Source organism: Phacochoerus africanus, chromosome 15 (assembly GCF_016906955.1).
Source record: "Phacochoerus africanus isolate WHEZ1 chromosome 15, ROS_Pafr_v1, whole genome shotgun sequence".
Classification (NCBI taxonomy): Eukaryota; Metazoa; Chordata; class Mammalia; order Artiodactyla; family Suidae; genus Phacochoerus; species Phacochoerus africanus.
The window spans coordinates 31,813,239-31,839,510 of NC_062558.1; the positions used below are offsets into that span (position 1 = coordinate 31,813,239).

The window sequence follows — 26,272 nt, forward strand, 5'->3', positions numbered from 1 at the left end:
ATGCAGTGCTTGGATGTTGGGTTCTTGAATACTACTCTTTCTTGAATATTCTGAGGGATGCTGAACAGAAGTGATATCTAGTTTTAGATAGATATGAAAATTTTTATTAAACATTGTTGTCAATGAGCACCCTAAGGGTACAGCTGTGTCACATTGACCGCTGTAATCTTGCTGAGCATGTAGCAAGCTCTCAGTAATAAATGAAACTTACAGCTTCACAGAAGTGTGGAATAGGTTAGCAAATGTGAACCTGCTTATTGTGCAACTTGTGTGCAGAACAGATAATTTGAAATCTCTTTGTGAGTTCAGTAATAGCTAAGCTTTAAGCGTGTGCTAGATCCAGTGATAAGCTTGATAGGGCTTGGTTTTTAACCATCAGCCACTTTTTTTTTTTTCTTGCTTTTTAGGGCTACACCTGCAACATATGAAGGTTCCCAGGCTGGGGTCTCATCGGAGCTACAGCTGCCAGCCTACACCATAGCCACAGCAATGCAGGACCAGAGCCGAGTCTGCAGCCTACACCACAGCTCAGGGCAATGCTGGATCCTTAACCTACTGAGCGAGGCCAGGGATCAAACCCACAACCTCATGGTTCCTAATCAGATTCGTTTCTGCTGAGCCACCGCGGGAACTCCCCATCAGCCACTCTTTAGTTGTGTACTGTTACTCAAATTTTACAATTGAAACTCTCACATACTTCTTGTGGTTTGTTGCTTCTGTCTTCATCTACAGTTAATTTGGTAGAGAATATACAGTATACTTAGTAAATGTACACGTAAGTGTATTTGTCATATTTCAATTTGTTGGTGGCCCAGTTCACAATTTTTTAAAAGCAGCTACAATGAGATGTAATTCACATGCCATAACATTCTCTCCTTTAAAGTGTGTGATTAAGTGGTTTTTAATATAGTCAGAGTTGTGCAATGATTATCAACTAATTTCAGAACATCTTTATCCTCTAAAAAAAGAAACCATGTACCCATTAGTAATTACTTCCCCTGCCCTCCTTTTCCCAGTCCTTGGCAACCACAATTTATTTTTTTTTTAGGGATTTGCCTGTTCTGGACATGGCATATAAACGGAATCAATCATACAATATAAGAATAGCTGGCCTTTTGAGACTGGCTTCTTTCACTTAATGTATTGTTTTCAGTACTTATCTATGTTGTAGCATGTCATACTTCATTCATGTGTATACTGTATTCTTCTTTATGGTACAATAATTCTCCATTGTTTAGATGTGCTACATTTTATTCATTCATCAGCTGTGGATATTTGGGTTGTTTTCCTCTTGTACAATTTTCCTGTGAACGTAGGCTTTCCCTCTCTTGGGTATATATACCTAGGCATGGAATTGTGGGACTTGTGATGACTCTATGTTTAACATTTTGAGTGACTTCCCGACTGTTTCCCAAAGTGATTGCAGCACTTTACATTTCCACTAGCAACGTATGTAGATTGTACTTTCTTCACATCCTCATCATTTGTCTCTTTTAATTTTAGCCATGGGAGTTCCCACTGTTGTGCAGTGAGTTAATGATCCAGCTTGTCTGTGGTATTGCCAGCCTGCCGCAGTGGGTTGAGGATCTGGCGTTGCCAAGGCTGTGGCTCAGACTCGATCCTGCCCTGGGAACTTCCATATGCCTTGGTGCAGCTGAAAAAGCCGGGGGGAGTCTTTTTCGCCATGAAGTAGTACCTCATTCAGACTTTAATTTATACTTCCCTGATTTCCTGATGATGTTGAACATCTTTCCATGTGCTTATTTTCCACTAGTATGTCATCTTTGAGAAATTCCTTTTTAAATCGGCTGATCATTTTAATTAGGTTGTAAGAGTTCTTTATGTGTCGTGGCTTTTCAGATAGGGTTTGCAAACATTTTTCCCCATTCTGTAGGTTTCTTTTTTACTTGATGGTGTCCTCTGTTGCATAAAAGTTTTAAATTTTGATTGTCCCATTTTTTTCTTTCTTTCATTGCTTATGCTTTTGGTGTCACATCTAAGAAGCTGTTACATAATTTAGTGTCACCAAAATTTTGTACATGGTGTGTGGTAGGGATCCAACTTCTTTTACATTTGGATATCAAGTTGTATTGGCACCACTTAAGACTTCTTTATTGTCCTGGAACCTTTCTCAAAAATCAGGTGACTCCATTTTCTGCTACAGATTGACTATTACTCCATTGATATGTATGTCTATCCATATGTCAGTACCACACAGTCTTGATTATGGTATCTTTGTAATAAGCGATTTTTTCGGTTTTGTTTTGTTGCATACGGCCACACTTGCCATGGAAGTTCCCAGGTTAGTGGTCGAGTAAGTCTTGTACTACTTCTGTTAAGTTTATTCCTAAGCATTTTATTTGTTTTTTGTTTGCTTTTGGGGCGAGTGGGAAGCTATTTGTAATTGAAATTGTCTTAATTTGATTTTCAGATTGTCTTATACCTTGCAGTCTTATTAGACTCTTTTATCCTAATAGGTTTTCAGAGGTTCCTTAAGATTTTTCTCTACGTAAGACCATGTTGTTTGAAAACAAATATTTTTTATGTCTTTCCAGCCAGGGTGTTTTTTTTGTTTTGTTTTGTTTTGTTTTTTCCTCCCTTGTCTAATTGCCCTGACTAGACTGTCCAGTAGAATGTAGAAAAGAAGTAACAGTAGACATCCTTGTCTTATTGCTGATTGAAGGGGAAAGCTTTTAGTCTTTTACCATGAAATAGATGTTAGTTGTGGGTTTCATTGATTTCCTTTATCATGTTGAGGAAGCTTGGTCATAATTTTAATTTTTAGGGTTGTGAGTATACTCTTGTTTGGTTTGTTCTGATGTAGTTGTATATTTAGATCCAAATTAGAAATGGTAGTTTTGCTAGATTACTAGAACATTGCACTGGGAGGGCATTAAAAGTGAATTATATGGAACATTTGGGGAAAACATTGTCATTGCTTTACCTGGGCCAATTAAATAGGTATTCGTTTTATTAAGACTTTATTTTTATTTTATTTTATTTTTTTTATGGCCACCCCCAAGACATATGGAAGTTCCTGGGCCAGGGATTGAATCTGAGCCACAGCTTTGACCTACCCTGCATTGCAGCAATGCCAGATCTTTTAACCCACTGTACCAGGCCAGGGATCAAACTCACGCCTCCACAGCAACCTGAGCTGCTGCAGTTAGGTTCTTTTTTTTTTTTTAATGATTTTTATTTTTTTCCGTTATAGCTGGTTTACAGTGTTCTGTCAATTTTCTACTGTTCAGCAAAGTGACCCAGTCACACATACACATATACATTGTTTTTCTCACATTTCCTTCCATCATGCGTCATCATAAGTGACTAGATACAGTTCCCAGTGCTATACAGCAGGATCTTATTGCTTATCCATTACAAAGGCAATAGTTTGCATCTATTAACCCCAGATCCCACTCCCTTCCCCTCCCCCTTGGCAACCACAAGTTTGTTTTCCAAGTCCATGAGTTTCTTTTCTGTAGAAAGGTTCATTTGTACTGTATATTAGATTCCAGATATGAGTGATATCATATGGTATTTGTCTTTCTCTTTCTGACTTTATTTAGTACAAGATCTAGTTCCATCCATGTTGCTGCAAATGGCATTATTTTTGTTCTTTTTTATGGCTGAGTAGTATTTCATTGTGTATATATATATACCACATCTTCTTAACCTAAATGTCCACTGACAGATTATTGGATTATTTCCATCTCTTGACTATTGTGAATAGTGCTGCAGTGAACATATGGGTGCATGTGTCTTTTTCAGGGAAAATTTTGTCTAGATATACACCCAAGAGTGGGATTGCTGGGTCATATGGTAGTTCTATATTTAGTTTTCCGAGGTACCTCCATACTGTTTTCCATAGTGGTGGTACCAATTTACATTCCCACCAATGGTGTAGGAGGGTTTCCCTTTCTCCACACCCTCTCCAGCATTTGTTATTTGTGGGCTTATTAATGGTGGCCATTCTGACTGGTGTGGGGTGGTATCTCATAGTAGTTTTGATTTGCATTTCTCTAGAAATCAGTGATGTTGGGCATTTTTTCATGTGCTTGTTGGCCATCTGTATATCTTCTTTAGAGAAATGTCTGTTCAGGTCTTTTGCCCATTTTTCAATTGGGTTGTTGGGTTTTTTTTTGCTGTTGAGTTGTGAAAGTTGTTTATATATTTTAGAGATTAATCCCTTGTTGCATCGTTTGTTGCAGTTTAGTCTTAACCCACTGTGCCATGGCAGAGAACTCCTTTATTTAGATTTTTTTTTTTCTTCAATGAGAGTTGCAACATTTATTTCAGGTTCTCTCTTTTTTTTTGCATTTTTTTTTCTTTTTTGCCACACAGGCAGTATGTGGGAATTCCTGGGCCAGGGATTGAACCTATGCCGCACAGCAGCAACCAGAGCCACAGTGGTGAGAACGCAGGAGCCTCAACCCGCTGGGCCATCAGAGAACTCCCTATTAAGACTTTTAAGATTATATATGTTGAAGTTTTTTCCCCCCAGCTTTCTGAAACTTTTTATTAATATTTTGGTTTTTTTATATGTTGAAGCTTTTTAACTGCTACTTTTATTCGGATTAGTTATCTAGATAATGTAAATGCAATTTAGCATTTAGTTTAGCCCAGTAGTTCAGTTCCGTGAAACTATAGAAATGAACTTCAATTCTAAGTGTGGATCTAAATTATTTCTTGTCAAAGTCTATTCTCTACATTGCCTAAAGGGATAAATGGCATGAATTGTGCTCTTCGACATGGTAGCTTTTATACTGTTGTTTCAGTTATGAAATTGAGTATAAGAGGTTCTGATGAATTGAAAAACTGAAAATATTGTGAACAGTTTTGAAGATGAAAGTAAGTATGCTGTTGATTTATTTGCAGAAAGAAAGAGAACCTTTTGTAGTCATTATTTGGATGTAAGAATTATCTTCTAATTTCAGATGATAAACTTTTTGCTAGTTTCTGGAAGACATCTGATAGGATAATTCTGCTGAACTTTCCAAAGACTGGACTGGGTGGCTTTTTGAGGGGAAGATATAGGGAATTATATTTTAGATGTTGCTATACTGGCTAATAACCTTTCCAAGGAGACATCGCATAAGCATGCATAGAAAATGACTTACAAGTATCTACAATATAGGCGATAAATTGATTTGGCAAGTGAAAGTATGGAGACAGTTACTCATATGTTCATCTTCTGAAGCCACAGTAATTTTATATTAATGCCAGGAAAATGTTTCTCTCGATGGTTGAAAACCAAAAGTAATACCAAGTATAATTTTATAAGAAATGAACATCAGTGTTTTAAGCATTCTGAATGCTAAGGTGAATCAAGCTATGAAGTTCATAAAAGTCTTTAGAATTTGGGAGATTTCATTCATTGTATACATGGAAGGGTATTATTGATTTCTCAAGGCCACTGTTTTCTGGATTGTTGAAAACAAACTTCATGTATCTTGGTAACGTAGAGTTGATGAATAGCACAAGGCCATAAATATCCTCAGATGACTTCTGTCTTGTGGTACACTCTGGGGTAAATCATTTTTTAAGATTATGTAAGTGATAGAAATGACACAGTCTCAACATAAAATGGAATTTGCTTTGTTTAAATTCTAAAGAAATTGATTTTGTATTTCCTAAAGTGAAGAATAAATGTTCAGGAGTTCTTACTGTGACTCAGCGATAGTGAACCCAGCTAGTGCCCATGAGTATGTGGGTTCCATCCCTGGCCTCGCTCAGTGGGTTAAGGATCTGGTGTTGCCGTGAGCTGTGGTGTAGGTCGAAGACTTGGCTCAGATCTGGCATTGCTATGGCTATGGTGTAGGCCAGCAGCTACAGCTCTGATTTGACCCTTAGCCTGGAAACTTCATATGCCTTAGGTGTGGCCCTAAAAAGACAAAATAAATAAATGTTCAGCAATAGTGCCAGCAGTTTCAAGATTTATTTAATAAAAGATAATTCTTAAACTTGGTTAACTACCTTTGGGAAGAAAAGTTTTACTTTTGATGGTCATCTTGCAGTAATGAAATTTAGTAACATATGAAGTAGCATTTCAAAGCTGTTAAAGAAAAGACAAAGTTGTAAAATAGAAAGATGACTAAGTCATGTAAGAAACTGTATTATCCTAATTCTGTATAACACTGGACAAAGTAAATTAACCTACAGAATCAAGTAATTGGAGTAGACTCTTAAGGCACTTTCTGGCTCTAAAAGATACGTGATTCAGATAACATCATATCATGTGTATACCTGGGACCAGGTCAACTTCTTTTGCTCTCTTTTTTTTTTTTCAAGATTGGAGCCGCCTCACTGCTCCAATCTTAAAAAAAAAAAACCGAATCCATACTTGTTGACATTCCTAACAAAAATATCAGAAAAGTCAGTTCTGTGCTGTAGAGCAGAGGGGTTGGCAAATTTTTGTTCCAGAGCCACCTCGTAAATATTTTGGGTTTTGAGGGCCCAAAACAGTCTCTATAGGGGGAAAAAACTTTTTTTAATTTAATTTTTTTGTTGTTGGTTGGGAGTTTTTATTTTTTAATTTAATTAATTATTTCTGTCCTTTGGCCACACCTGTGGCATGTGGAGTTCCCAGGCCAAGGATTGAACTGGAGCCACCAGGGGACCCTCCCCCCTTAATTTTTTTTTTTTTATTAAACCTTTCAAAATGTAAAAATCATCCTTGACTCAAAGGCTGTTTTTAAATCAAACAAAAGTTTCCACATGGCTCAGTGAAAATGAGTCTGACTAAGATCCATGAGGATGCAGGTTTGATCCCTGTGAGCTGTGTGTAGGTCAAAGACAAGGCTCGGATCTGGCATTGCTGTGACTGTGGTGTAGGCCAGCAGCTGCAGCTTCATTTCCCCTAGCCTGGAAAAACCTCCATATGCCTTGGGTGTGGACCTAAAAGATAAATAAATAAATAAAAATAAATAAAACAAAAACAGGGTTTCAGATTTGGCCAGCTATTTAGAGCTATTTCTCTAACTTCATGTGCCAGGGAATTTTGTTAAAGTGTAGATTGTGAATCTTTAGGTCTGGAGAGGGACCTCATTATTTTGTATTTCTACCAAGCTCCTAGGTGGACCACATTTTGTAAAGCAAAGCTCTGTAGCAGTAGTTAATTATTTCTAGATCATGGTCCCTTTAAGAACTAATGAACTCCATGGACTCTTTCCCCCAAAGACACATTCAGAATCCTGTGTGAAATTTCAGGGGGTTCTTTTGCCCTTCTTCCCAGAAATCCATGTCAAGATTTAAAGTTACAGGCATACCTAGTTTTATTGTGCTTTGCAGATACTGCATTTTCTACAAATTGAAGATTTGTGGCATTGAGCAAATCTCAATGATGACATTTTTCCAGCAGCATTTGCTCACTTTGTGTCACTGTGTCACGTTTTGGTAATTCTTGAAATATTTCTAACTTTTTATTGTTATTATTATTTGGCTGCACCCATGGCTTTTAGAGGTTCCCCACCCAGCTACTGAACCTGTACCTCTGCAATGAAAACAGTGGATCCTTAGCCCCCATACCACAGGAACTCCTCATTGTTATTTTTATTATGGTAGTCTGTGATCAGTGGTCTTTGATATCACTGTTGCAGAAAAATTGACTCACTGAGGGCTCAGTTGATTGGCTTTTTTTTTTTTAAGCAATAAAGTCTTTTTAAATAAAGGTACATACTTTTTTTAGACAGTGCTATTGTACACTTAATAGATTACAGTGTAGTGTAAACATATCTTCTGTGTGACTTGCTTTTGTGGATTGTCTGGAAATGAGCCCACAATCTCTCTGAGGTGTGGCTGTATACCATATAATCCAGCACCTCCACTTCGGGGTGTATATTCATAGAAATGAAATCACTCTCCTGAAGAGATAACTACACTCTTGTGTTCATTAAGGCATTATTTACAATAGGCAAAACATGGTAAGAACCTAAGTATCCATCGGTGGATAAAGACAGACACAGTAATATTATTCATCCATAAAAATGAAGGAAATTCTGGAGTTATCCTAGAAGCTGTGCCCCAACAGGATCGGCAGCATCTCTGTAGCACCAGGATGCAGGTTCAGTTCCTGGCCCGGCACAGTGGGTTGCAGGATCTGGTGTTGCTGCAGCTTAGACATAGGTTGCAACTTAGGCTTGGATCCCTGGCCGGGGAACTCCATTTGCCATGAGGTAGCCAAAATAGAAGAAAAAGAAGAAGGAAATTCTGCCATTTGCGATGACATGGATAGAACCTTGAGTGAAATAAGTCATAGGAAGGCGAATACTGTAATCTCACATGTAAATCTTTACAAAAAGCAGACTTCTAGAAATAGCAGGTTGGTGGTTGCCAGGGGCAGGGAGTCGGGGAATTGGGTGAAGGTGGTCAGAAGGTACAAATTCCAGCTATGAGAAAAACGTGTTGTGGGAATGTAAGATAAAACTGTGTTGTATATTCGAAAGTTGGTAAGAGGTGGTAGGTATTAACTATAGCAATTGTAGTTAACTGTAGGAAGTTGTAATAATTTCACTATGTGTGTATCAGATGTTGTGAACCTTAAATTTATAGTGTTACAAGTTGGCTTATATTTCAAAATGTGAAAAACCAATTACAGTTAAACAGTATAATTAGTAAAATATTATCTGGCTAAGCAATTTGCATAGTGTTGTTGGAACATTGTAAGAGTAAGCAGTTTTCACCATTCTTAAAATGATAAAACATAGTTCAGAGAAGTAGAAGCAAAGATATGTAAATAAGATGATAAGGTCTGTCTGCTTTTGCCTTTTCCCCCATGTAGAGAAGAATGGGAAAACAGGGCTGGTGAGAGGTGTAGATCTGAGCCATCCGTAACCAGATAGTAAAATTACTGTTTTACTTGTTCCTGTAAGTTAGATCTCTGTTTTGTAGAGACCTACGTTCTTAGTCCTAAGAACTTACATATAAGCAGAATATCAAATAGTGTAAAACAGAAGTTATTGTGGATGTTTTAGAAGCAGAGAGAACTAGGGCCCTTTATTCAGCACTGAGAGTAGCTAAGACATGAAGAACCCTGAGAAATGAAAACTCAGAAAGGTTTCCCCAATCAGATCATGATGGACCAGTTGATTTTGAAGCCTGACCTGAATTTCATGGGCTGGCATTTCCTAATTCCTGTAATCACCTCCACCTTCTCCCTTCTTCATGTGACCCAGTGGTAAGTCACAGTACCAGTAAGTGCCAACCTTTCTATCCTTATTGCTGTAAGATTTTGGGGGAAATTTGGTAGAAGAAACCGCATGGTATAGGGAGCACATTTCCTAGGTGCGACACAAAACCACCAAGATCACCACGTTTGACTGATAAAAAATAAAACAACTTTTATTTTGAATAAAAGAATTTTGAAAAATAAAGTATTTGGTGTTAACAGTATTCAGAAAAATATAAGTTTGAGTCTGTGGGGAATTGGCAAGGAGATAAATTTGATGGAAGTATAATATATTTGTAGGAAAATTCTTTCTATGAATCTTTACGGTAGAAGTAATCAAGTGCACAAAGGTGTTTACCGTGTGACATCATAATAGGAAAATTAGAAACAGCTAGATAGCCTTGAAAATGGCGACTGATTTAATTCGGTATTTAATTCTGTAGTATGGCTGTGAAACACCTGTGACCTTGAGCAAGTTAGCCTTCTGTGCTTCATTTTCCTCATGAATGAAGACAATCAATACCCTCCCTAGAATTGTGAAGATTAAGAATTAGTTATCAGGGGAGTTCCCACTGTGGCTCAGCGGGTTAAGGACCCAGCGTAGCATCCATAGAATATGGGTCCCTGACCTCAACTCAGTGGGTCAAGGATCTGGCGCTGCAAGCTGTGGTATAGGTTGTAGATACAGCTTGGATCTGGCATTGCTGTGGCTGTGGCATAGGCCAGCAGCTGCAACTCCAGTTCAACCCCTAGAGTGGCAATTTTCAGAGCCTCGGGTGCGGCCCTAAAAAGAAAAGAAAAGGTAATCAGGACTTCCTTGGTGGTTCAGTGGGTTAAGGATCCGGCGTTGTCATTGCAGCGGCTGCTGTGGTGCGGGTTCGATCCCTGTCCTGAGAACTTCTGCATACTGCAGGTACAGCCAAAAAACAAAAAAGAATGCAACAGATAAGTATATATTAATGCAAAAAGAGGTTTGTGGGGTTTTTTTTTTTTCCTATTTCAATGAAGTTTTAGTAAGTGTGTTTCATAGAGGTATAGATGATAAATACTGTTAACAACTCTGTTTGGATGAGGGGAGTGAGGGAAGGGTTTTCATCTTAAAAGCATGCTTTTCAAGAGTTCCCGCCATGGCGCAGTGGTTAACGAATCCGACTATGAGGTTGCAGTTCCATCCCTGCCCTTGCTCAGTGGGTTAACAATCCGGCATTGCCATGAGCTGTGGTGTAGGTCTCAGACGCAGCTCGGATCCCACATTGCTGTGACTCTGGCGTAGGCTGGCAGCTACGGCTCTGATTCGACCCCTAGTCTGGGAACCTCCATATGCTGTGGGAGTGGCCCAAGAAATGGCAAAAAAAAAAAAAAAAAAAAAAAAAGAAGAACCAAAAAAAAAGCATGCTTTTCAGAAGTTCCCATCGTGGCGCAGTGGTAACAAATCTGACTAGGAACCATGAGGTTGCAGGTTTGATCCCTGGCCTCGCTTAGTCGGTTAAGGATCTGGCGTTGCCGTGAGCTGTGGTTGTAGATCGCAGACTCGGCTCGGATCTGGCGTGGCTGTGGCGTAGGCCGGCAGCTATAGCTATGATTAGACCCCTAGCCTGAGTATCTCCATATGCCGTGGGTGGGGCCCTAAAAAGCCAAAAAAAATTTAAAGTATGCTTTTCTTTTGTAATAAAGAGGAATTTATATCCGTGGGTATTCAAGCTGTTGTATACTCTAACCTTGCCTAGTGAGTGATGGGCTGCCTCTACAGCATCTAATGAGCTGGTTATCTTCCACCTCTAGTAACTGGAAACTTGCCTGCCTAAGAATAGCTATGCCAATTTTTTTTTAGCGATTGTATATTATGTCAGTTTTATTACAAAATTTTCCTTAGAAGGAGCTAAAATATAGTTGTTCTATATGTTAGGTTTTTTGCTTTGGAGGCACATAAATGTCTGATTCTTTTTTCCTATGATGGCCTGTTAGGTAGTTGAGGATAAATTAGTCTGCCTTTCAGAGCTGGGGGAGGAAGGTAACCAAAACTCCAGAAGCGTGTAACTTGTCCAGAAGTGTGTGGCAGTTCTTACTGGAACTAGGAGTCTGATGTTGTAAGTGTGTGGTATATTCTAACATTTTTATTTCCAAGTTAGTCTTAGCTATTTCAGTTGCTCATGTAATTACTTCTGAACTCTTTACTATCTTGATGGCCTTCTTTGGTGCCCAGACTTGAATGCAGTTAATATAAATGGAGTCTGGCTGATATTCTAGACCTTTTCCGCCATCCTTTGGGGATCTTAATTGCCCTACCAGCTAAAATCTCTGAGTCTTTGTCACGCATTCTCTTTCCCCACTGTATCTCTAATACTCTACTAGCACGCATGTGTTTCTGTTTTTAGTCTAAATGTAGAATTTAATCAGCAATCACTATTAGACCTCATTAAGCTCAATCAAGTCTAAGATCTCTTTGCAGTTTTTTGTTTGTCTTTTGTCTTTTTAGGGCCGCACCTGGGCCATATGGAAGTTCTCAGGCTAGGAGTTGAATTGGAGCATATCTGTCGGCCACAGCAACACCAGATCTGAGCTGCATCCATGACCTACACTGCAGCTTTTGGCAACATCGGGTCTTTAACCTACTGAGTGAGGCCATGGATCAAACCCCATCTTCATAGATACTAATCAGGTTCTTAACCCACTGAGCCACAACAGAAACTCCCAAGTCTAAGATCCCTTTGGATCCTGCTTTTTTTCGTTGTTCCTAGCTTCGTGACATTCTAAAAACTTGATAATTATCTTTTCTGGTGACATTATAAGTTTCTGGTGCTTGTTGATTAAAGAAAATAATGTGAGGAGGTACTTCTTTCCTTTATTTGACACCACTCTGTGCCTTTACAATACTAGGGCCTAGGAAATCAGTGGTGAGCTAAATGACTCTGCCTTTGTGGAGCTTTTGAGTCTAGTGGGGAGAACACATCAAATATGTAGCGTGATGTGTGTTAGGAAAGGACAGCTTCTGTTGGCACATTGTAAGGGATACCACCCTAATCTTGGAAGTTCAAGGAAAGCCTTGCTCTTTGTGTTAGAGGGTGTGAGGAATCAGAAAGGACTTTGAGAAACTGTGTTTGTGTTTGAAGCTTAGAGGGAGGGGAAAGTGATTAAAAAAAATAATAAAGCATCAGTTGGGTCATGGAGAGTGTTATAAACCATTGTTAGGATACTAAAATTTAAAGACTAGTAGGAAAGGGAGTTCCCGTTGTGGCGCAGTGGTTAACGAATCCGACTAGGAACCATGAGGTTGCGGGTTCGATCCCTGCCCTTGCTCAGTGGGTTAAGGCTCTGGCGTTGCCATGAGCTGTGTGTAGGCTGTAGATGCAGCTCGGACCCAGTGTTGCTGTGGCTCTGGTGTAGGCCAGCGGCTACAGCTCTGATTCGACCCCTAGCCTGGGAACCTCCATATGCCGCGGGAGCAGCCCAAGAAATGGCAAAAAGACAAAAACAAAAAACAAAAACAAAACAAAACAAAACAAAACAAAAAATAAAGACTAGTAGGAAAGGAGTTCCCATTGGGGCTCAGCAGGTTAAGAATCTGACTAGTATCCATGAGGATGCAGGATGCAGGTTTGATCCCTAGCCTTGATCACTGGGATAAGGATCTGGTGTTGCCATGAGCTGCTGTGTAAGTTGAAGACATGGCTCAGATCTGGTGTTGCTGTGGCTGTGGTATAGGCAGGCAGCTGCAACTCCAATTTGACCCCTAGCCTGGGAACTTCCATATGCTGGGAGTGTGGCCCTAAAAAGACAAAAATAAGGAGTTCCCATCGCTCAGCGATTAACAAGTCCATTATCCATGAGGATGTAGGTTCGATTTAAAAAAAAGACAAAAATAAATAAAGTCTAGTAGAAAGAAGCTGTTGAAAGATTTTAAAGAACATGACATACTTGCATTTTTAAAAGATGAGTCTCAGTCATAGTTCATATTTTCAAAAAACCAGATTGGGGAAATTCCCTTGTGGTTCAGTGGGTTAAGGATCAGGCATTATAACTGCTGTGGCATGGTTTCGACCCCTGGCCCAGGAACTTCTGCATACCAGGGGCAGGACCAAAAAGAAAGAAAGGGAAAAAGATCAGACTGGGAACAAATGTAGTATATACTATGGCAATACGTAATGTTCCTTCCATGCTCACCCTGAGGCCTGGAAATAGTTTTAAGTAGGCAAGTAGGGCTTCTCAAGTGAAGAATTTCATTTCTTCATCCTGACTACAAAATTTATGACTCAAACTGGAAACAGTGAAAATGTTTGAGTCATAGTTAAATATTTAAATAATTTAGGTTAATTAATTCTATTACGGCCTGCTTTTCCTCAGAGACAGTAGTGGTATTTAGGAGGTAATTTTCTGCTCTTTTATGTAGTTTTCTCTTTTTGCTTTTTAGGGCCACACCTGTGGCCCTACATGTAACCAACTTTAAAAAGGCTTTTTTGGGGAGTTCCCATTGTGGCACAGCAGAAGCAAATCCAACAAGTAGTATCCATGAGAGTGCAGGTTTGATCCCTGACCTCACTCAGTGGGTTGGGGATCTCGTGTTGCTGTGAGCTGTGGGTAGGTTGCAGACACGGCTCGGATGCTGCATTGCTGTGGCTGTGGCATAGGTCGGCAGCTGCAGTTCCAATTTGACCCCTAGCCTGGGAATTTCTATATGCCTTGGGTGTGGCCCTAAAAAGCAAAGTGCGGGGGGTGGGGGGTGCTTTTTTTGAGTAGTGCACATTTTAACATCAGTGTTTTTGATGTAATGTTGTATAAAGAATGTTAAAGTATCCTGGCTTTATAAACACTTCTTTCTATGTTTTATGGTTTAAAGAAAAAAAAGTTTGCCTTTGTTTGGTTTTAAAATGTGGCTAAGTAATAATTTCCTTTAAGTGACTTACTTGCATTCTTGGTAACCTGGCATAAAGTGTACATTGAGGAATTTGTTCGGAGTGGAAATTTGTATTGCAATAGCAGGTTTTAAAGAGCTATAGACTTAAGGAGAAAAGAGCTGAATTTGAAAAAAGTGTCAGGTGTTAAATAAATAGTAGGTCACTTATAAAGTTTTTTCTTTTATTACACCACCTGAACTCAAGAAAATTTTTGGAGGAAGAAATTGCAGAGCATCCCCTTGGCAAGAGTAAGACTTTTCCACTACCACTTGCCCTATGGGCATTTACATGCCCCATCAGGGAAATATCACTGAATGTGATTAGCAGAACGGGCTGCCTGTTCCTCAGGCCCAAAACCCTCTGTCTGAAATTCACGGAAGCCTACAGACAAAGGAAAATTATATCCTAGTTGAAAAGTATTCATTGAATCTTTGTTTTCATGGATCTTTTACTTCCTTGGAGAATCTGCTTCCAAATAGACTTAATCCTAAATTGACTCTTAACAAACAAAATGCACAAAGCAGGGTCATAGAGTAAGTTAGAGGAAGTCTTTCTTTAATTGAAGTTCCTTAGACAAGACTCCTTTTACTTCTAGCTGTCTGAAATGAGGACATGAGTTGGATATAAGACGGTGTGAGCTTAAATAATGCTAAAATTGGGCAAGTTTTTAAGAGCAGTTTGTATTTATGCTATTTAGGTACTTTTCCATAAAGAGATCAGTTTTGGGTTTTTTGTTTTTTGTTTGTTTTCCTTTTTACAACTGCACCTGCCGCATATGGAAGTTCCTGAACTAGGGATGAAGTCAGAGCTGCAGCTGAGGCCTACACCACAGCCAGAGCAACACAGGATCCGAGTTTCATCTGTGACCTATGCTGCAGCTTGCAGCAACACTGGATCCTTAACCCACTGAGTGAGGCCAGGGATCAAGCTTGCATCTTCATAAACACTTATGTCCTGTTTTAACCTGCTGAGCCACAGTGGGAACCCCAAGAGGTCAGTTTATAGTGTAAGTAAATGTAAAACTTTAAGGTAGTGTATTTCCCAAGTGTTGGGAGATATAGGATCTTCCCGGCCTAGAGATATGGCACACTTAGCAAATGAGAAACAACCCATATTCTAAACAGGCCCTTCATGGGATCTGTGCTTTTTGAAAAGAAAAATCTGTATTAAGTTTTTAGTGTGTTTGAAGAACTTCTTTAAAATATGAATTCTTAGAGTTCCCTGATGGTGTAGTATTTAAGGATCTGGCATTGTCACTGCTGTGGCAAAGGTTTGATCCCTGGCCCAGGAACTTCTGCATGCTGTGGGCATGCCCCCACCCCCAACCCCCTGCCCCCCTGCCAAAAAAAAGGATTCCTGGGGACTCCACCCCAGATGCACTGAACCAGACTCTTAAAAAGCGGGTCCTGAGATTCTGTAGTTTGAAAAAGGCCCTCAGTTCACCTTTTAATTCGTAAATATTTAATTGCCTCCCAATTAGAATGGCTGTTACAGGATGGAAGAAAAGTTGAGAAAAACTTGTGGTTAACTTTTAAGAATTTTCCAGTCACTTGTTCCATGAGGATTTTACATTTGATTCATTCCTAAATATTTAATCAATAATTAAATATATATAATACAATATTTGTACAGCAAAAAGATAGCCTTTATTATTTAAAATAAACTTTTAGGAGGAAAAAAATAGCTGGTTTCTTTGTAATGCCAGTATAAATATTACTTTTTGTTTTGGGTTTTTTTTTTTTTTTTTGGTCTTTTTAGGGCCACATCCACAGCATATGGAGGTTCCCAGGCTAGGGGTCTAATCAGAGCCGTAGCTGCCAGCCTATGCTACAGCCACAGCAACTGCAGAATCCGAGCCAAGTCTGCAACCTGCACCACAGCTCACGGCAATGCCAGGTCCTTAACCCACTGAGTGAGGCCAGGGATCAAACCTGCGTCCTTTTTCTTTTCTTTTTAATTTTTGGCCAAAGCATGCAGAAGTTCCTAGGCCAGGGATGGAATCTGAACCGTAACAATGACAATGCTGGATCCTTAATCCATTAAGCCACCAGGGAACTCCTATAAATATAGTTTTAAATGCTGTATATATAGTATCAATCCCATCTTAAACTAGTAGCTTATATGTTGACTGTGTACCAGGAAAGAATTTTTGATCTCGATATTTACTGCCTTAAAAAAAAAAAAAAAAACACGTTTTTCATTCATTTCCAATCCTCTGAGCTTCACTGAAACATAGCAACATATATAGCAGGATACTACTGTTGGATCCTTAGTTTTTTTGGTTTTTCTTTTTGTTTATTTTCAGGTCTTTTGGGGTTTTTTTTGGTTGGCGGGTGGGGGCACATTGTGGCATGCAGTAGTTCCTTGGCCAGGGATATGACCCAGGCTATAGCAGGGACACCACCAGATCCTCAGCTCAGCCACCAGAGAACTCCTGGATTCTAAATTTGAATATCAGACTTGCTAGCCTTAATTAAATTGTGGCCAGGTATATGAGAGTATGAATCTAGGCTTATATATGAAATTGTTTAAAAAGAGGAAAGAGGAGTTCCCATCATGGCACAGGGGAAACGAATTTGATTAGGAGCCATGAGGTTGCAGGTTCGATCCCTGGCCTTGCTTAGTGGGTTAAGGATCTGGCGTTGCTGTGAGGTGTTGTGTAGGTCGCAGACGCAACTTGGATCCTGCGTTGTTGTAGCTGTGGCATTTGACCCCTAGCCTGGGAACCTCCATATGCCATGGGTATGGCCCTAAAAAGCAAAATAAAAAAAGAAAGAGATTCAGTATAAAACGAAACGTTCTCCTTGTAGATTGCTGGTACGTATTGTTAAAGTGATGTGCATAGAGACTGTAGGGACCTCTGTACCATGTTACAAGTTTTCTGTTCCTTTAGTATCATGATAGAAATTGCCTCAGACATCAAAGGAACATTTTTAGATAATTTTTCCATTTAGGGTTCATATGCTCCTCATTGAACTTGTATTTTTTTTTTAATTTTTTTTTTGTCTTTTTGTCTTTTCTAGGGCCGCTCCTGCAGCATATGGAGGTTCCCAGGCTAGGGGTCTACGCCAGAGCCACAGCAACGCCAGATCCGAGCCGCGTCTGCAACCTACACCACAGCTCACAGCAACACCGGATCCTTAACCCACTGAGCAAGGCCAGGGACCGAACCCGCAACCTCATGGTTCCTAGTCGGATTCGTTAACCACTGTGCCACGACGGGAACTCCGAACTTGTATTCTTTTCATGTTCAAGGTCATTTGGGATCAAGTTAATTATGAGAGCCAGAACTAATGTAGTAAAAGTTGGGTTTTTTTTGTTTTTTTTTTAAGTTTTAAAATTTCGTCTTGCTGCAGTATTTTATCTGTGAAGATCACTGAAGTTTAGGATATGGTTACTTTATTGCAGTGTGAACAGAATTATATTAAAATGAAAGGTTCTTTTTTCTTCACTAATGAATATTGCTGTTTGTTGCATAAGCATTTCCAGCAGGAATTTCACCTTAACTTAATGTGTCCCTGCAGTCAAATGCAAGGATGATCTTTGCCTCTTGAGATTATATATTGACAGTCTCTTTCTCTGCCACCTTGTGACCACATTTCCTATGTAGATCATTAGTTTGTTGCATGAATTAGAGCTCAAATATCTGACCATTCCCTCCCTGAATTTAAAAGCTCTGAAATACAGAAAAATCGGAACCAAACTGAAGATTGAATTAATGAAATAAAGCTACTTCTTGAACAGTATGGCTGTTTTGCCAGTTTGTATATTACTAGTGATAGTGTTCCACTTCAGTATGGTAGGGTAAGTCTGGTAAATTATTTAAAATATCATATACAGTTCTAGGGGGCACCATGCTTATTTGTCCTAACTTTTAGCTGTCCCTTCATAAGACTTCTAAAGCCACCTTAGTACCTTTCAGAAAGTCAGGGAAAGCTATTGTACACACTTATTTTTACTGTCCAGTTGCTTTGGTGCTGAAGTATACACAGTCAACAAACAGTATTTGAATACCTACAATATGCTGGGCATTTTTCTTAAGATGCATGTGAAACATTGGATTATCTGTTTCTGTGTCTGCATTGTGGCATTTACTTCAGACATATCAAGGAAAGGGGCTGAGATGTGGTCCCTTTAAGAGTTTTTAAAGGAACTCTTCACCAGAAAAGAAGACTCAGTTGTCCTAAAGATCATCTAGAGGTTATGCAAGAAGTTTATTCATTTATCTGATCATTCACATTTCAAAGTACCAAAGGGTACAGGGTGAAAAGTCTCCTTCCACTCATGCCCTGCTCCCCAGCGTTACCAGTCACACCATCCCAGAGGATTTCCTCTTAGCAGTGGAATTCCATATCCATGATGCTTCACACTCATGTTTTTCCCACTTAATGGACAGTATATCTTAGAGAAAATTTTCACTTTAGTTGGAATAGAGTTGTCTCTTTTCTACTGCTAATAAAAAAACTAACCACATACTGTGAGCCTGTCTATAGTGGAATTTATAGGGTGAAAAAATTGTGCTTTGCAATTTTGTTATGTATTGCCAGTTTTTCCTCTAGAGATTTTTAAAGTTTTTTTCTTCATACTCAGCAACATATATAGGGTGGTCAAAAAGTCTGGACACCTAGTTGAATACTAAGTGGTCCATTTCTGTTATATGATATGTTTAGTGACATGTTCAGTTTGCTCTTGTTAGCAGTGTACTAACAGAATTTTCATTAATGTTTGCTCATGCACTTGCCTCTAAGTGGGTTTTTGTTTTGTTTTGTTTATTAAATACTAAAATACCCATATCTTATAGTCACCCTGTATAAGATGCCCTGGTTCTATACATGCTTTCAAACTTGATGCATTTTTCTCAATTCCTTTGTCAATTTGATAGTTTAAAAGTGATAATCTCCAGAGTTCTCCTATGACTCAGCAGGTTAAGGATCTGACATTGTCACTGCTGTGACTTGAGTCACTGCTGTGGTATAGGTTTGATCCCTGGTTTGACAATTTCTGTGTGTCATGGGTGTGGCTAAAAAAGTGATTTCTCTGTCTGGTTTTATCTTGCCTTTTCCACTATGAGATTAATTGAGCATCGTTTTAAAGAGGCATGTGTTTCCTATTGATAATTTAGCTTTCCCAGTGGAATAAATCATGGCTTGTACAATTCAGTCCCCCTCATCACGCTGTGTGTGTCTGTGTGTGTATGTGTAAATAGAATGTAAATAAAATATGTACTTAGAGCTGTTTGCCCAAGCATCACTATTCTCTTCCTTCTTTTGTAATTCAAGTCTCGTATCTATCCAGCAAAAGACTTTTTATGACCCTGAGGATAAGTTGATTATATTGCTTATTGTATATACTTATGCTGTATATAGGCTGTTTATTTTCTTTAGAAATTGTGTTTGATTTTGAGACAGGTTGATCCTTATGTAATGCGGTTGCAAAAGTTGCTTATTTTGGCTGCCTTTTTTCTCCCCAATTAGTTGGTGACAAAGTTCCTGCTGATATAAGATTAACGTCCATCAAATCTACTACTCTAAGAGTTGACCAGTCAATTCTCACAGGTAAATTACTCTGTATTGGAAGGCTATTGTGTGAAGGCTTCTTCAGATTGCACCTAACAATTCAGTGGACTCCTGCCCCACTATCCCGTTACGGTATCCCATCTTCATCCTCTCTGAGATAGTATTTCTTAATGCTTTATTGGCATTTTGCTGATAGATGGGGTAAAGCTATGATTTAAAAACAAAATAGGAGTTCCCGTCATGGCGCAGTGGAAACAAATCCGACTAGGAACCATGAGGTTGTGGGTTCAATCCCTGACCTCGCTCAGTGGGTTAAGGATCTGGCGTGGCCATGAGCCGTGTAGGTCGCAGACCCAGCTCGGATCTGGCGTTGCTGTGACTCTGGTGTAGGCCGGCGGCTATAGCTCTGATTAGACCCCTCACCTGGGAACCTCCACATGCTGCAGGGGCGGCCCCCAAAAGACAAAAGACAAAAAAATAAGTAAATAAATTAAAAAAAACAGAATTGGTGCTCATCTCAAAAGGCCTATTTGTCTTTTAATTTTATTAAAAGTTAGTTTTGATCTTAAAACATTTTAAATTTTTTTTAAAAAGTTTACAAATTGCTTCATTAGAGTTTATATTCTTAGGTTGAAGTAATGTTGTCCATTTTGTGGAAAGTGAACTACCTACTTAGTGTTCTTTTTCCAGGCAGGAAAAATAGACTCCTGGAATGCTAATCTCACATCTGATACACTTTTCAATAATCAGATGTGCGATTAACAAAAGTTAGCACCCTCAAATGGTGCATGTTTACACCTAGAGTTTGCACACTCAGATTTGGGATTGTTTGGAATGTTTTCCCGTTTTTGTTTGATAAAGGCACGGTCTAGGGTGGAGGGTTCATATTAACTGGAAGTAAGGTGGTCAGAAGATTAATTTAAACAATGCTAACCTGAATTAAATAGAGAGTAAATGGAAAATTAAGATTATCAAGATTTATCTGATGATTAATTTTGAAAAGCAAATAATGCCACAGCGGTAGGCATGTGAGTAGCTTGAGCTCTGCAGTTTTTGTTGTTTCTTTATGAATAGCTTACCTATTGAAATTCCTGTTAGCAGCAAGGACCTGGAAGCTGATTAAGCCATGAGATGGCAGGGAATTGATCAGGTTGTGTGTATGAAATTTTCATATCGTGTTAACAGAAATAATTACTGTTTTAAAACTTTCCATAGAGTTTCTTAAATGTTTTTTTTTGGTTTAAAAATCACAGATTGAAGAACCAGATTCTTTGGTCAAATATTGAGAGTGAAATTTGCTGCTTGAAATTTAAGCTAACAGTTGGGACTATATTTCACATCACTCAACCTGATGTTAACCCTTGAATATCATGGGTGTGAACTGCACAGGTCCACTTATATGTGGATTTTTTTTTTTTTTCTTCAGTAGTAGATACTATAGTGCTGCACTATACCAGATGCAGAACTTCAAATACAGGGAAGTTGTGTATATGGAGGGCCAGCTAGCTATAAGTTCTATGCAAGTTTTTGACTATGTAGAAGGCTGGCTTCCCTAACTCCTGCAGTTGTTCAAGGATCAGCTACATTTCTTAAGTGATGTTAAGTTGCAACCAAATTCATCAAGTCATTGTGAAAGTTCTAAGAAGTAGTCTTTTATACCATGTGATCTTTTTAGTGCAACTCCTTATTGCCGGTGTTTTTGTTTTGTTTTGTTGAAATAAGAATGATCTTATTAGTGCATGCAGATATTTTTAGACCAGTGTTTTCATTTCTCATCTTCAGCATTATTGAACAAAAAAAGGCTTTCCGATGGATGATTCTCAGTATTCATGTAGTGTATCTTGTTTGTTCATTATAAGTAAATATACTTTCACCTTTTAAAGTATTGGAGTGTGTGTATATATAAGTATACAACAGATCTACATTCACAATATTAGAGTATAAAATGATACCCGCAAATGAACTAAATTTGAAGTTACTCAAGAAAATAAAGGTTACTTGACTAGGATTTTACTTCAAAATTAAATACCTTTATTTTGCCTTTTTCCCTCTGAAATTAGTTTTCTATTACTGAATTTTACTAGTTTCTGCCCTTTTGAATGAATTGGGCCTTTTTGTCCTTTTCGGTGAGTAGTGGTATGAGTGGATGAGGGTACTAAGGTTCTAGGTATAGACTGCACACATTGAACAAACCTTCTCTATCTCAACTGCTTAGGTGAGTCTGTCTCTGTCATCAAGCACACCGACCCTGTCCCTGACCCACGGGCTGTCAACCAAGATAAGAAGAACATGCTCTTTTCTGTAAGTACTTGTCTCCAAATAAAAATACATTTGATAGTCTTCAGAGTTTTAAGTTCTACAGATTTTTTTTTCTTTTTTCTTTTTCCACTTCGTGGTCACCCTCAGCTATCAGAAAAATTCAGTGATGTGTAATGGCGACATGTGTGACCTAGATGTCTTTTTTTTTTTTTTTTTGACCACATTCATGACATGTGGAAATTCCCATGTGGCAGTTGCAACCTGCACCACAACTGTGGCAACGCTGGATCCTTTAACCCACTGCCCCGGATGGAAGATCAAACCCACATCTCCACAGTGACCCAAACCACTACAGTTGGATTCTTAACCCACTGTGCCACAGAGGGAACTCCCAAACATCTTTAAACTCTTGATCTATAAACACAGAATAGTAGATGTGTTTGGGAAAGGTTTGCTTCAAAAGGGATGTTTATAAAACGATATGGATGATAGCTGTGTATAGTTCACAATGAAAAGGTATGTGTTTAGAGAGAAAGCAAATGTGGCAAATCATTAATAATTGGTGAGTCTGGGTGAAGAGTAAAACTCGTACCACTAAAGTTTTTCTGTTAAATTTTTTTGAAATAGAAGTTGGGAGATTTATGGTTTTGTTTGTTTAGAATTTAAAATGATATTTCAAGTAGTGGACTTTTGTGGGTTAGCATGGGAACCTAACCCCACCCACAGTAAGTAAAAAAGTACCATAGAGCTACAGTGAAAATAAGCCATATTCTTGCAACACTAGGAATTAATAAAATGGGGCAAGGAGGGAACCCTTACACTTGGTTATGTTGATCTTTGAATACAATGCTTGAGTGGAGGTTCTGAAGGGTAGCCCATGGTCTTGCTTGCCCTTCTTATTATGCGTGATAAAAGTAGGGGAGGTTAAGTTGTTGGATCCAGAGGCGGAGAATGCTTAGGGTTGAATGCTGTATGAAGTTTGGCAGGTTGGGTACACAGGGATTAGAGTACTACTCCAGCCCAAAGCTAGTCTGTAAGCCAAGCTCAGTGTTATGAATGGAAATTCCAGTGGGCCAGTGCAGACTGTTTTGAAATGAGTAGGTACCATTCTCATTTCACGCAGAGGCAGGGAGAGGTGTACCACACTTTGCTTGTCATCAAAGTTGGATGGCTGGTTGCCTGAATAGTAGCCACTGAAAGGCCTTTTGGAATGTGGTGCGAGAACCTGCACATCTTCCTCAAAATCCACACAAATCTGAGTTTACCAGTCAATATTAAGTTGGGTATGTGTTAATCTTGTAACCAGTTCTCTGCTTCTGTCCTAGGGTACAAACATAGCAGCTGGCAAAGCCATGGGAGTGGTGGTGGCAACTGGAGTTAACACTGAAATTGGCAAGATCCGGGATGAAATGGTAGCAACGGAACAGGAGAGAACACCCCTCCAGCAGAAACTAGATGAGTTTGGGGAACAGCTTTCCAAAGTCATCTCCCTTATTTGCATTGCAGTCTGGATCATAAACATTGGGCACTTCAATGACCCAGTTCATGGAGGCTCCTGGATCAGAGGTGCTATTTATTACTTTAAAATTGCAGTGGCCCTGGCTGTAGCAGCCATTCCTGAAGGCCTGCCTGCTGTCATTACCACCTGCCTGGCTCTTGGAACTCGTAGAATGGCAAAGAAAAATGCCATTGTTCGAAGTCTCCCTTCTGTGGAAACCCTTGGTTGCACTTCCGTTATCTGCTCAGACAAGACTGGTACACTTACAACAAACCAGATGTCAGTCTGCAGGGTAAGTGGGAGTATGAGAATGTTTCCTGGTTATAGTTGTTAATTCATCTTTAAGAATATGCCCTCATGCCATCAAGACCTTTGACTTATTATTTTATTAAGGTTGGTGTACAATGTTGTGTTAGTTTTAGGTATACAGTTATACATAAATACACATTTTTTTCAGATTCTTTTCCATTATAGGTTTTACAAGATACTGAATATAGTTCCCTGTGCTATACAGTAGGTTCTTGTTATCTGTTTTTTATCTAGTATTGTGTATCTGTTAATCCCAAACTCCTGATTTATCCCTCTCCCCCGGCTTGTTAACCATAAGTTTGTTTTTAAAATCTGTGAATCTGTTTCTGTTCTGTAAATAACTTCACATGTATCATTTTAATAAGATTCCACATGTAAGTGATACCATATGATATTTGTCTTTCTCTGACTTATCTCACTTAGTGTTACAATCTCTGGGTCTATCCATGTTGTGGCACATGGCATTATTTCATTCTTTTTATGGCTGAGTAATGTTCCGTTGTGTATATTTACCACATCTCCTTTATCCATTCATCTGTCAAGGGATACTTAGGTTCCTTCCATGTCTTGACTACTATAAATAGTGCTGCTGTGAACACTGGGGTGCATGTATCTTTTTTTTTTTTTACCATTAAATATTTTATATAGCATAATAAAAGGAATAAATTAACTGGTAAGAATAACAAAAATAATACACCCTCTGAAAATAAGTAAAATATAAAATGCATAAATTGGTTAAAAAACAGTGTAACTATATAAATATGTCCTCACAATTTGTTACATCTTATTGATTCTTCATTATAGGCATTACACCATTCTAGGTGATGTGATAAACAAGACATTATAGACCTTACATTGTTGGGGTGCATGTATCTTTACAAATTATAGTTTTCATCTTTTCTGGATATATGCCCAGGAGTGGGAGGGCTAGATCATAAAGCCTTTTTTTATAATTTAATACCTTTTATTTGCTTTAAATAAATTGTATGTTGTGTGTGTAGCCTGAGTCCAAGATAATTTCTTTTTTTTCTTTTTTTGCCACTTGGCAGCATATGGAGTTCCCAGGCCAGGGATCAAATCTCAGCCGCAGCTTTGACCTAAGCCGTGGCTGCAATGCCAGATCCTACTGTGCCAGGCTGGGGGTCGAATCTGCAACCCAGCTCTCCCAAGATGCCGCCAGTCCCCTTGCCCCACAGTGGGTACTCCCCAAGATGATTTCTTGTACTTCAGAGGAATTAATCATTTAATTTCTGAAACTATTTCATGAAATAAAAGTTATCTACATGGCCGACATAGAGAGTTTCTGTGTGATTCAGCAGGTTAAGGACCTGGCATTGTCACAGCTGTGGTGTGGGTTAGATCCCTGTCCTATGCTGCGGGCACAGCCAAAAAATAAAATACATGGCTGATACATTTGTATTGAGGAAATATCTAAGTAGTCTGTAAATGTGTTAGGTGACTGTGATTTCCTTTATTTCCTTGTTTCTGTATCTCTAGATGTATGTATGTTAACACAAACTTCAGAGGAAGAGTTTTATAAACCAGATAGTTAACCTGCCTACCTAAAATTCTAATTGATAATGAGCGCGCTGAATTAAGTTCTTTCTGTAATTCAAATTCCCTAAGTTTTATTTAAACAACTTTGGGGCGGGTGGTTGAGAAATACATGAGGGAAATTGAGGTGCAAACTTGCAGTTAAAAAACAGGTGTGGCACAGCTATGAAATGTACAGTGTGAGGAACATAGTTGGTAATAATGTGCTATGTTTGTATGCTGACAGATGACAACTACAGACTTAGGATCATTTTGAGATGTATAGAAATGTCGAATCACTAGCCGGTGCACTGGAAACTAACATAGCATTGTAAGTCAGTTATTCTTCAAAAACAAACATTAGGATGAAGGAGTTCTCATCTCAAGGGAAAAAAAGTTTCTTTTATTTTGTATCTGTGTGAGATACCAGATGTTTATTGAACTTATTGTGTTAATCATTTCATGATGTTTGTCAGATCATTATATGCTGTACATTTTAAACGCAAACATTGCTGTATGTCAATTAGATCAATAAAACTGGAAGGAAAAAATTAAAAAGTGATACATACACATTAAAAAACTACTGCTACTAATTTGCACAAATCAGAGTAATTCCCCAGAAGGTACTCAACTCATACAAATACTGAGTGGACACATATAAAAGATACTATTTGCCTCATTAACTCAATGGGAGATAAGCAGTAATTTGGTAAAACTGGTTATAAGAGCATGTAAGGAAGTGCTTAATATTAGAATATAATTGATGTTAGATTACAAAAACTGGTTAATATCCTATAGGGCAATAAAATTAAGGTTACCTTTTCTAGAGGACAAAATCCACAACTGCATAAAACATGAGCCCTTAATAATAGCACAGTGAAACAATGTTAATTCTTTTTTGGAGTTCCATTGTGGCATAGCAGTAACGAACACAACCAGTATCCATGAGGATGCAGGTTTGATCCCTAGCCCTGCTCAGTGGGTTAAGGATTTGTGGCTGCCGTGAGCTGTGGTGTAGGTTGAAGACGTGGCTTGGATCCTGATTTGCTGTGGCTGTGGAAGTTCCCAGGCTAGACTGGCAGCTGTAACTCCAATTTGACCC

At 38.8% G+C, this 26,272-nt stretch overlaps 1 protein-coding gene across 2 annotated transcripts in view; it reads left to right on the forward strand.

Moving 5' to 3' along the window:
• Positions 1-26,272, forward strand: part of ATP2A2 (ATPase sarcoplasmic/endoplasmic reticulum Ca2+ transporting 2) — a 71,262-nt gene that overhangs the window by 21,995 nt on the left and 22,995 nt on the right. For both annotated transcript variants that reach the window (XM_047761756.1, XM_047761757.1), the window contains exons 6-8: positions 19,530-19,610; positions 21,787-21,872; positions 23,156-23,620. In XM_047761756.1, coding sequence (XP_047617712.1) covers positions 19,530-19,610; positions 21,787-21,872; positions 23,156-23,620 — 632 coding nt within the window. The remainder of the gene's footprint in view (positions 1-19,529; positions 19,611-21,786; positions 21,873-23,155; positions 23,621-26,272) is intronic.